We start from the raw sequence: 13,286 nt of genomic DNA on the forward strand, positions 1-13,286 counted from the left end.
ATCATAACCCTAACCCGCACCATAACCCTAACCCACATCATAACCCTAACCCGCACCATAACCCTAACCCTAACTCACATCATAACCCTAACCCGCACCATAACCCTAACTCACACCATAACCCTAACCCGCACCATAAAACTAACCCGGATCATAACCCTAACTCACATCATAACCCTAACCCGGATCATAACCCTAACTCACATCATAACCCTAACCCGGATCATAACCCTAACCCGCACCATAACCCTAACCCGGATCATAACCCTAACTCACATCATAACACTAACCCGGATCATAACCCTAACTCACATCATAACCCTAACCCACATCATAACTCTAACCCGCACCATAACCCGTATCATAACCCTAACTCACATCATAACCCTAACCCACATCATAACCCTAACCCACATCAAAACCCTAACCCACATCATACCCCTAACCCACATCATAACCCTAACCCACATCATACCCCTAACCCACATCATACCCCTAACCCACATCATAACCCTAACCCACATCATACCCCTAACCCACATCATAACCCAAGCCACATCCCTAACACTCTGGCAGAGCTCCAGCAAAGGACTAATGTATTTATATTGAGAGATACCTGGAGAAAATCCAACAAGCTCTCACAGTCTTAAATCAGAATTAGACGTTCATCCATTCTGAAATGTGAAATTTTGAACTGTTCCAAACGTCAAATTCTGAAGTGTTTAAGGGTAAGTTTAGGCATTAACTCTGAATGGTTAAGGTTAGGGTTAAGGTTGGGGAATTATGTGATTATATTAATTCATTTACCAGTATAGGATATTAGCCCACACAGCCTACAAGATGTCCATTCATTGTTTCACATTTAGTTTTGTTTCAGTAAAATGCTAGGCTGCTGTTCATTAGGCGCAAGCCTTTCTAAATGCTCACGAGAAGCGTAATTGTTCAATACATTTTTAAGAGAAAAAAAGAGAACTGTACAGCGCATTTGAGATATTTGCGGGTTAGAGTTGGGAGTGGGGTGTAGTTTTCGGCCATCCGCATCACTAGCTTACGGCCATCCGCATCACTAGCTTACGGCCATCCGAATCACTAGTTTACGGCCATCCGCATCACTAGCTTACGGCCATCCGCATCACTAGTTTACGGCCATCCGCATCACTAGCTTACGGCCATCCGCATCACTAGTTTTCGGCCATCCGCATCACTAGTTTTCGGCCATCCGCATCACTAGTTTTCGGCCATCCGCATCACTAGCTTACGGCCATCCGCATCACTAGTTTACGGCCATCCGCATCACTAGCTTACGGCCATCCGCATCACTAGCTTACGGCCATCCGCATCACTAGCTTACGGCCATCCGCATCACCATTTTACGGCCATCTGCATCACCATTTTACGGCCATCCGCATCACTAGTTTACGGCCATCCGCATCACTAGTTTACGGCCATCCGCATCACTAGCTTACGGCCATCCGCATCACTAGTTTACGGCCATCCGCATCACTAGCTTACGGCCATCCACATCACTAGTTCACTAGTTTACAGCCATTCGCATCACTAGCTTACGGCCATCCGCATCACTAGCTTACGGCCATCCGCATCACTAGCTTACGGCCATCCGCATCACTAGCTTACGGCCATCCGCATCACTAGCTTACGTTTACGGCCATCCGCATCATTAGTTTACGGCCATCCGCATCATTAGTTTACGGCCATCCGCATCATTAGTTTACGGCCATCCGCATCATTAGTTTACGGCCATCCGCATCACTAGCTTACGGCCATCTGCATCACTAGCTTACGGCCATCTGCATCACTAGCTTACGGCCATCTGCATCACTAGCTTACGGCCATCTGCATCACTAGCTTACGGCCATCTGCATCACTAGCTTACGGCCATCTGCATCACTAGCTTACGGCCATCCGCATCACTAGCTTACGGCCATCCGCATCACTAGCTTATGGCCATCCGCATCATTAGTTTACGGCCATCTGCATCACTATCTTACGGTAATCCGCATCACTAGCTTACGGCCATCCGCATCACTAGTTTACGGCCATCTGCATCACTAGCTTACGGCCATCCGCATCACTAGCTTACGGCCATCCGCATCACTAGTTTACGGCCATCTGCATCACTAGCTTCGGCCATCTGCATCACTAGCTTACGGCCATCTGCATCACTAGCTTACGGCCATCCGCATCACTAGCTTACGGCCATCCGCATCACTAGCTTACGGCCATCCGCATCATTAGTTTACGGCCATCTGCATCACTAGCTTACGGCCATCCGAATCACTAGTTTAAGGCCATCCTCATCACTAGCTTACGGCCATCTGCATCACTAGCTTACGGCCATCCGAATCACTAGTTTACGGCCATCTGCATCACTAGCTTACGGCCATCCGAATCACTAGTTTACGGCCATCCTCATCACTAGTTTACGGCCATCTGCATCACTAGCTTACGGCCATCCGAATCACTAGTTTACGGCCATCTGCATCACTAGCTTACGGCCATCTGCATCACCATTTTACGGCCATCCGCATCACTAGCTTACGGCCATCCGCATCACTAGCTTACGGCCATCCTCATCACTAGTTTACGGCCATCCTCATCACTAGTTTAGGGCCATCCGCATCACTAGCTTACGGTGCACCGGGGCCTCCCCCTCCTCTTTCTATTCTGGTTAGAGCCAGTTTGCACTTTTCTGTGAAGGGAGTTGTTCATAGCATTGTACGTGATCTTCAGTTTCTTGGCATTTTCTCGCATGGAATAATCTTCATTTCTCAGAACAAGATTAGACTGACGAGTTTCAGAAGAAAGGACTTTTTTTCTGGCCATTTTGAACCTGTAATCAAACCCACAAATGCTGATGCTCCAGATACTCAACTAGTCTAAAGAAGGCCAGTTTTATTGCTTCTTTAATCAGAACAACAATTTTCAGCTGTGCTAACATAATTGTAAAAGGGTTTTCTAATGATAAATTAGAAAGCCTTTTAAAATGATAAACTTGGATTAGCTAACACAACGTGCCATTGGAACACAGGAGTGATGGTTGCTGATAATGGGCCTCTGTACGCCTATGTAGATATTCCATAAGAAATCAGCTGTTTCCAGCTACAATAGTCATTTACAACATTAACAATGTCTACATTGTATTTCTGATCAATTTGATGTTATTTTAATAGACAAAAAATGTGTGTTTCTTTCAAAAACAAGGACATTTCTAAATGACCCCAAACTTTTGAACAGTAGTTTATGTAAATGACTCGAATTTGGCTTTTTTTGAGGTCAATAACTCTGATAAATAGCTTCATTACGGGCAATGAAACCTATTGTTTCCATTCTAATTAATTATAGCAATAGTAAGCTCTTCATCTTCCCGCTCTCCCTCTCAAGCTGAACAGGACATCAGTAGGCCTAGTCCACTTGCACAGATATTGCATTTTTTTGGGACAAATTGACTGGCCTCCTGAAGTGCCACCGTACACAGCACAGTCATTGGGAACGCCTATCCAATGAAGTGTGTAATGCAGTGTAGCCTAGTTGTATATACAGCATCCCAGCAGCAAAAAAACTTGGGAAGGAAGTACGTTTTCTTAGAAATATAACTTTTCCCTGCTGTCACGTTGGTATGAAGAGATTCAGGAGACAGGCGCAGGAATGCGTAATATTTTTTAAAATTATACCCCAAATTACGCCGTGGGGTGTAAAGGCACGGGGACGAAGACCAAACAAGCATGTACATAAAACACAGGGTAGAAACCCAAACAAAAGAGCGAGGAATACCTTGAATAAAAAACACACACGCAGAATGATTAACACACGGGACTAGACCCGTAATCATCTGCGCAATCCACAAGGGCCTGTAAGCCCAAAACACACAGCACAGGTCCTCACAGCACCAACGGACAATGGAACAATAACCGACAGCACCATGGTGAACAAAGGGCACATATACACAAATACAATCAGTGGGAATAGGGGCCAGGTGTGTGCAATGAAAGTTCCAGAGGGATCTGTGACACATGTGCTTCTCCGAACATGCTCTTAGTATAGCCTATATTATAGGCCAGCCTTTCTCAAACTTATTTGTGCCAGGGACACCCGGGAGTTGTGAAGGTGTTTTCAACAGCCAGTCTGCTGCGATATTTAAATTTTGTTGCAGCAAGCATCAGCCTGGTGGTCCCATACCTGTTTGTGTTGTAGGCCTATAGCAAACTTCTAAAGTTGAGAATAGATGTGAGAAAATGCCTCTATCCACTTTGTCTCTCCAGGTGCCCAGCTTTTTCTTGAAATCGGCAATATTATTGTTTGCTTGGAAAATGTCACCTGCATGGTTTTGGTTGAGCAGTAGACTCGTCCGTAGGCCTACAGATCCCGATACAATGGTCCCATCGTAAACCATGTCCCGTGATGTACTCGTTCAGAACACAGAATATTTCACCTGTAGTTTTATTCTGAGGAAACTCTCTGTAAGAAAGACATTCTTCATATATGTAGCTAATATATACAAGAAGTGGCATTTGAAATGTCAGCCGTCTCATCTAATTGGATTACAAACCAATTTGATGTGCGGTCTCTGTCTAAAACCTCCATGTGATTCTATATCATCGGCCAGATCCTGGATTCTACGCATGACAGTGTCATTGGAACGTGGGATTTCACTGATCTTTGTAGCAGCAAATCAAACCTCTGAGCAAGCATCCACGACTGAGGGCATGACCAGCTTTTCAACTATAGTGAGAGGAGCCTGGCACTGGGAAATGTTATGAGAGAGGAAGTACGAAGCCTTCAGTAAACTCTCATTGTCTGTGAAATTATTGTGCAGCATTTTTGTTTGTTTGGTTTGAAATAAATAAATAATGGTCTGTTTTATCCTTGAGATGTGGAAGTTTAGCTTCTAAATGTCTGCTTATTTACGATGGCTTCATAGCATATCGGCTGAGGCAAGTCTGACATATCACACAGACTGGGTTTGGTGGGCAGCTGTTATCAGAGAGAGAGAGAGAGAGAGAGAGAGAGAGAGAGAGAGAGAGAGAGAGAGAGAGAGAGAGAGAGAGAGAGAGAGAGAGAGAGAGAGAGAGAGAGAGAGAGAGAGAGAGAGAGAGAGAGAGAGAGAGAGAGAGAGAGAGCGAAAGAGAGAGAGAGAGAGAGAGAGAGAGAGAGAGAGAGAGAGAGAGAGAGAGAGAGAGAGCAGGCTGAGCAGCAGGGCTAGCTTGTGTGTGTGTGTTTGGTATAGCTATAATTAGTCATGGCAACACAATTTGTTTACTGCTACCTACATAGTTCAGCGCATTGCACAAGTAGTCCCACTGCACGTATTTATTTGAGTCAAATATGCCACAGACCACACAAAACAAATCATATTCAAGATAGGTTAAGTAATCCCTCTCACCCCACCCCCCCTAAGTTTTAGATGCACTATTGTAAGTGACTGTCCCACTGGATGTCATAAGGTGATTGCACCAATTTGTAAGTCGCTCTAGATAAGAGCGTCTGCTAAATGACTTAAATGTAAATGTAAATGTAAATAAATATGCTGCAGACTGGAAGGATTCCTCCGCAGACTGGGATTTGAGAAAGGCTTGTATAGGCTATGGATCATTTTAGTGAGACCACACGGGGCTCACTTGATATTGTGCTCCAGCAGAAAATCAGTGTTTCGCTCTCTCTCTGGTCTCTCTCTCTCTCTCTCTCTGGTCTCTCAGTCTCTCTCTCTCTCTCTCTTTGGACTCTCAGTCTCTCTCTCTCTCACTCTGGTCCCTCCCTCCCTCCCTCTCGTTCTCTCTCTCCCTCTCTTTTTCATTGATTTATTCCAATGAAGTCATCACCAGGTTTGGAGTGAGAGAACTGCTTCAGGTACTCTGAACCTGCTAGCTTACAGAGACGTTTCCAAATGTCATTCCTTTCACTGTCTCATCTCCTCTCTTCCCTGCTTTCCCCCTCCATGTTCCACCTAACCTTTACATTAGCTCACATCTGCCGAGCATGAGGATATGTGTCTAATGGAATATAGGTAGGGAAGGGGTCTGACAGCTGAGAGGCTTCGTCCCAAATGGCACCCTGTTCCCCACATAGTTCATTACTTTTGACCAGAGCCCTCTAACTTTGCCCACCCCTGATCTAGGGAATGGTGTGCCATTTGGTACCAGGGACTTCCTAATATGGATGCCGTACAAGGGGGTCACAAAAGAGGTTGGAGAAGCAAATTCTGGATGAAATGCATTGTTATTTAGGAGTAAAACCTGGATCAAACGCATCATTCGCATGGAGTTTTCTCTGAGACGTTTATATAATGATGAATTGATTCCTGTGGAGGTTTGAGTACATTGTGAGGGTAGTTACGAAATGTGTTCCTGATGTAGCTACTGTTCTACAGAGAGAGGTCTCCGGACATATCAGAATGTGTTTTAAACATCAATGACCAATAAGAAAAACCTATAGGGACTCAAGTTAGCAAGTTTGGAGTATTGTGGACTGTGGTTTTTCCTTGGAACTCTTATTCACTGGAGCAGTAAGTGTTATTATGTGTTTTCAGTGTTTCCTGTTCTCTGTTGTTGTTATGGTAATGCTATGTCTGCCATGCCATGGTCAGTCCTGCTATAATTGCCCCTTGCGGACCAATAAAGCATATTGAAGTGAATTGGCTTGAACAAAAGCACAGCAAGACGCTGGATGGATGAATTGGATGGATGGACTGTTAGATTAACAGAGGAACGGATGGACTGTTGGATTAACAGAGGAATGGATGGACTGTTGGATTAACAGAGGAATGGATGTACTGTTGGATTAACAGAGGAATGGATGGACTGTTGGATTAACAGAGGAATGGATGGACTGTTGGATTAACAGAGGAATGGATGGACTGTTGGATTAACAGAGGAATGGATGGACTGTTGGATTAACAGAGGAATGGATGGACTGTTGGATTAACAGAGGAATGGATGTACTGTTGGATTAACAGAGGAATGGATGGACTGTTGGATTAACAGAGGAATGGATGGACTGTTGGATTAACAGAGGAATGGATGTACTGTTGGATTAACAGAGGAATGGATGGACTGTTGGATTAACAGAGGAATGGATGGACTGTTGGATTAACAGAGGAATGGATGGACTGTTGGATTAACAGAGGAATGGATGGACTGTTGGATTAACAGATGAATGGATGGACTGTTGGATTAACGGACGGATGGACGGATTGTGAAGACAAAGAGACAGATGCATCAACAGCTCCATGTCTGTGAGAGTCCCCTGGACAGGTACTGTATACGTACTAGTGATCCATGGAGTATTCAGCCCATGTGTGTGTGTGTGTGTGTGTGTGTGTGTGTGTGTATGTATTTATGTGTGTCTGTGTGTGTGTGTGTGTTTTCGTGTCTGTGTGTATGTGTATATGTTGCTCCAAGGCTGAAGAGCAGAGCTGTTCCCACTAGACGCCCACAAATCAAAGTAAAAGAGAACTCCCAGAGTTCCCTTGCTCTCCTCTCCAGCTCCTCAGTTTACGCCCACTCAGTATAACTTTACCATCCAAGACCAGCAACGTGATAAGCAAAGCAAGCAAGCCTGATCACTTTCAGAGAACACACACACGCCGTGCAATAATAAAGAATGTATGATCGCCTGAATTATTGACTAACGCCATTAAACATTCATTGATGTTATTGAAGAAATAGCTATGGCTGGTGACGGAAAAGTGACATTTTTCTAGTAGAGCTGTCGGAGTGCGGTGAGGTATTTGTGGTAAAATGGCCTTTCAAGGGTTGTTATTGCGCTGTGTGTCCCTGACTCTCTTGTATGAGGATAAATGTATATGCATTTATCTCTGTATATGCATGCAAACACGGGAGGTGTCACGACTCCTACAGAAGGTGGCTCCCCTTCCTGTTCGGGTGGCGCTCGGCGGTCGTCGTCACCTATTAGCTGCCACTGATCCTTTTTCCCCTTTCTGTTTATTGGTTTCACCTGTTTGTGTTGTAGGCTGATTAGTCGGGCTTTATTTACCAGTGACCCGCCTGCTCTTTGTGCGGGATTGTTTTGTGTAACTTGTGTGCACGTCTGTGGGTTACGTGTTTCCCATTTCGTGCGTTTTGCTGGACAGTTTAAGTCCCCGTGTTTGGGGCATTTGTATTGTTGTGCACCCTGTGTTTCGTGGGGTTGGCGTATGTTCTCCGTTTTGTGCATTAAAGATAGCACTACCCTGAACTCTCTGTTTCCTGCGCCTGACTTCTCACCCACTACACCCAGTACGTTACAGGAGGAGAACGGCTCCAGGCTATCTCAAATCCTATCTATTATCCTGGACTGGTAATCTTAGATCACACTCCGCACGTGTGCATAGGAATCACTAGGGCGCCCGTTCTCATGGTAACACCTTCATATATAAACACAATAATTAGAGTTTTCATGGTAACAGCTTAAAACGTAATAACAATCACTAGGTGGGTGCTTATGTCTGTCCTATTTCACACATGTACAAGCGTGTATTAATACGTATGTGTTGTTTTGCATCTCTCCTTGAGACACCCTGGGAGAGTGGGGTGAGACACCCTGGGAGAGTGGGGTGAGACACCCTGGGAGAGTGGGGTGAGACACCCTGGGAGAGTGGGGTGAGACACCCTGGGAGAGTGGGGTGAGACACCCTGGGAGAGTGGGGTGAGAAACCTTGGGAGACTGGGGTGAGAAACCCTGGGAGAGTGGGGTGAGACACCCTGGGAGAGTGAAGTGAGACCATGGGAGAGTGGGGTGAGACACCCTGGGAGAGTGAAGTGAGACCATGGGAGAGTGGGGTGAGACACCCTGGGAGAGTGGGGTAAGACACCCTGGGAGGGTGGGGTGAGACACCCTGGGAGGGTGGGGTAAGACACCCTGGGAGAGTGGTGTGAGACACCCTGGGAGAGTGGGGTGAGACACCCTGGGAGAGTGGTGTGAGACACCCTGGGAGAGTGGGGTGATACACCCTGGGAGAGTGGGGTAAAACACCCTGGGAGAGTGGTGTGAGACACCCTGGGAGAGTGGGATAAGACACCCTGGGAGAGTGGGGTAAAACACCCTGGGAGAGTGGGTGTGAGACACCCTGGGAGAGTGGTGTGAGACACCCTGGGAGAGTGGGGAGAGACACCCTGGGAGAGTGGGGTGAGACACCCTGGGAGAGTGGTGTGAGACACCCTGGGAGAGTGGGGTAAGACACCCTGGGAGAGTAGGGTAAGACACCCTGGGAGAGTGGGGTGAGACCCTGGGAGAGTGGGGTAAGACACCCTGGGAGAGTGGGGTGAGACACCCTGGGAGAGTGGGGTGAGACACCCTGGGAGAGTGGGGTAAGACACCCTGGGAGAGTGGGCTGAGACACCCTGGGAGAGTGGGGTAAGACACCCTGGGAGAGTGGGGTAAGACACCCTGGGAGAGTGGGCTGAGACACCCTGGGAGAGTGGGGTCACGGCCAGGGTCAGCCATTATCAACCGTGATCCAGGAGCAATTAGGGTTTTAAGTATCTTACTAACGGCGCATCGACAGCCTTTCACCTTGTTGGCTCAGCTTTCACACCCAAAGCTCTTAACCACCAGGGTGTCTGCTACCTTCATCTTAAACTTTACACCAGTGTCTTCCATTCTGCCCATGAGTGAACAGGCTCATTAGAGAATAACAGTGTCTTCCAGTCTGCCCATGAGTGAACAGACACATGAGAGAACACCAGTGTCTTCCATTCTGCCCATGAGTGAACAGGCTCATTTGAGAACACCTGTGTCTTCCAGTCTGCCCATGAGTGAACAGGCTTATTAGAGAATAACAGTGTCTTCCAGTCTGCCCATGAGTGAACAGACACATGAGAGAACACCAGTGTCTTCCATTCTGCCCATGAGTGAACAGGCTCATTTGAGAACACCTGTGTCTTCCAGTCTGCCCATGAGTGAACAGGCTTATTAGAGAATAACAGTGTCTTCCAGTCTGCCCATGAGTGAACAGACACATGAGAGAACACCAGTGTCTTCCATTCTGCCCATGAGTGAACAGGCTCATTTGAGAACACCTGTGTCTTCCAGTCTGCCCATGAGTGAACAGACACATTAGAGAACACCAGTGTCTTCCATTCTGCCCATGAGTGAACAGGTTCATTAGAGAATAACAGTGTATTCCAGTCTGCCCATGAGTGAACAGGCTCATTAGAAAATAACAGTGTCTTCCAGTCTGCCCATGAGTGAACAGGCTCATTAGAGAATAACAGTGTCTTCCAGTCTGCCCATGAGTGAACAGGCTCATTGGAGAATAACAGTGTCTTCCAGTCTGCCCATGAGTGAACAGGCTCATTAGAGAATAACAGTGTCTTCCAGTCTGCCCATGAGTGAACAGGCTCATTAGAGAATAACAGTGTCTTCTAGTCTGCCCATGAGTGAACAGGCTCATTAGAGAACACCAGTGTCGTCCAGTCTGCCCATGAGTGAACAGGCTCATTAGAGAATAACAGTGTCTTCCAGTCTGCCCATGAGTGAACAGGCTCATTAGAGAATAACAGTGTCTTCTAGTCTGCCCATGAGTGAACAGGCTCATTGGAGAATAACAGTGTCTTCCAGTCTGCCCATGAGTGAACAGGCTCATTAGAGAATAACAGTGTCTTCCAGTCTGTCCATGAGTGAACAGGCTCATTGGAGAATAACAGTGTCTTCCAGTCTGCCCATGAGTGAACAGGCTCATTAGAGAATAACAGTGTCTTCCATTCTGCCCATGAGTGAACAGGCTCATTAGAGAATAACAGTGTCTTCTAGTCTGCCCATGAGTGAACAGGCTCACTAGAGAATAACAGTGTCTTCCAGTCTGCTCATGAGTGAACAGGCTCATTAGAGAATAACAGTGTCTTCTAGTCTGCCCATGAGTGAACAGGCTCATTAGAGAACACCAGTGTCGTCCAGTCTGCCCATGAATGAACAGGCTCATTAGAGAATAACAGTGTCTTCCAGTCTGCCCATGAGTGAACAGGCTCATTAGAGAATAACAGTGTCTTCCAGTCTGCTCCATGAGTGAACAGGCTCATTAGAGAATAACAGTGTCTTCTAGTCTGCCCATGAGTGAACAGGCTCATTAGAGAACACCAGTGTCGTCCAGTCTGCCCATGAATGAACAGGCTCATTAGAGAATAACAGTGTCTTCTAGTCTGCCCATGAGTGAACAGGCTCACTAGAGAATAACAGTGTCTTCCATTCTGCCCATGAGTGAACAGGCTCATTAGAGAATAACAGTGTCTTCTAGTCTGCCCATGAGTGAACAGGCTCACTAGAGAATAACAGTGTCTTCCAGTCTGCTCATGAGTGAACAGGCTCATTAGAGAATAACAGTGTCTTCTAGTCTGCCCATGAGTGAACAGGCTCATTAGAGAACACCAGTGTCGTCCAGTCTGCCCATGAATGAACAGGGCAGGGTAGATTCAGGAATATCTGAATTCAAGATGAATAAGCATGTTAATAGCATTATATCATACCACAGCCTGGTAATAGACCGACAACATACCACAGCCTGGTAATATCACTACAACATACCACAGCCTGGTAATATCATTACAACATACCACAGCCTGATAATAGCCTTACATCATACCACAGCCTGGTAATATCACTACAACATACCACAGCCTGGTAATAGACCGACAACATACCACAGCCTGGTAATATCACTACAACATACCACAGCCTGGTAATAGACCGACAACATACCACAGCCTGGTAATATCACTACAACATACCACAGCCTGGTAATATCATTACAACATACCACAGCCTGATAATAGCCTTACATCATACCACAGCCTGGTAATATCACTACAACATACCACAGCCTGGTAATATCACTACAACATACCACAGCCTGGTAATATCACTACAACATACCACAGCCTGGTAATAGACCGACAACATACCACAGCCTGGTAATATCACTACAACATACCACAGCCTGGTAATATCATTACAACATACCACAGCCTGATAATAGCCTTACATCATACCACAGCCTGGTAATATCATTAAATATAATAATAATAATAATTACATTACAACATACCACAGCCTGGTAGTAACACTACAACATACCACAGTGTGGTAATAGCACTACAACATACCACAGCCTGGTAATAGCATTACAACATACCACAGCCTGGTAATAGCATTACAACATACCACAGCCTGGTAATAACATTACAACATACCACAGCCTGGTAATAACACTACAACATACCACAGCCTGGTAATAGCATTACAACATACCACAGCCTGGTAATAGCATTACAACATACCACAGCCTGGTAATAACATTACAACATACCACAGCCTGGTAATAACATTACAACATACCACAGCCTGGTAATAACACTACAACATACCACAGCCTGGTAATATCACTACAACATACCACAGCCTGGTAATATCATTACAACATACCACAGCCTGATAATATCAGTACAACATACCACAGCCTGGTAATATCACTACATCATACCACAGCATCACAAGTGTGTTGGTCAAAACTGTGGCTTTGACTTTTTACAGTTCATGCAGGAACGTATGTATATCCCATATGACCTCAAGCAATGTGTGTGTGTGCGTGTAACAGGTTCTTACTTGACGTGTGTGTGTGTGTGTGAGACAGGGTGTTACTTGATGTGTGTGTGTGTGTCTTACTTGATGTCACTCTCTCTGAACCTCTCCACGTCCAGGTCTTCGATGAACTTCTCTCCCTTCATCCAGTAGATGAGCGGACTGACCTCCCCGGCGAAGCCGAAGAATGCTCGGCATGTCAGGTTGACTTGACTTCCTGTGGAGACAGGAAACAGGAAATAAGGCATGGTTGTCGTGGTAAGGAAGTAATATGCTTGTGGGTAAAGCAGGGGAAAATGTCTGGGTGAGCTGAAGTCCACTAATGTAGGTCTTTCCAGTACCATGGATAATATGGCCGATTCTTATTAGATGGTGTCTCCTATTGTCTAGGTTCTACTGCACACCTCCAGACTCTCCTGCACCTTCCAAAGCCTACATCCTCCTGAACTCATAGACACCCGTGAAGCTCCCATATCCCCTCTGAATCTCTCCTATCCCCTCTGAATCTCTCCTATCCCCTTTGAAGTTCCCCTATCCCCTCTGAAGTTCCCCTATCCCCTCTGAAGTTCCCCTATCCCCTCTGAAGTTCCCCTATCCCCCCAGAAGTTATCCTATCCCATCTGAAGTTCCCCTATCCCCTCTGAAGTTCTCCTATCCCATCTGAAGTTCTCCTATCCCCTCTGAAGTTCCCCTATCCC

At 46.0% G+C, this 13,286-nt stretch overlaps 1 protein-coding gene across 1 annotated transcript in view; it reads right to left on the bottom strand.

The window, feature by feature from the left end:
* The window catches only part of LOC124008058 (interleukin-1 receptor accessory protein-like 1-B), a 460,524-nt gene that overhangs the window by 55,778 nt on the left and 391,460 nt on the right, over positions 1-13,286 (bottom strand). The window contains exon 7 of the mRNA XM_046318963.1: positions 12,673-12,805. Coding sequence (XP_046174919.1) covers positions 12,673-12,805 — 133 coding nt within the window. The remainder of the gene's footprint in view (positions 1-12,672; positions 12,806-13,286) is intronic.

Source organism: Oncorhynchus gorbuscha, linkage group LG21 (assembly GCF_021184085.1).
Source record: "Oncorhynchus gorbuscha isolate QuinsamMale2020 ecotype Even-year linkage group LG21, OgorEven_v1.0, whole genome shotgun sequence".
Lineage (NCBI taxonomy): Eukaryota > Metazoa > Chordata > Actinopteri > Salmoniformes > Salmonidae > Oncorhynchus > Oncorhynchus gorbuscha.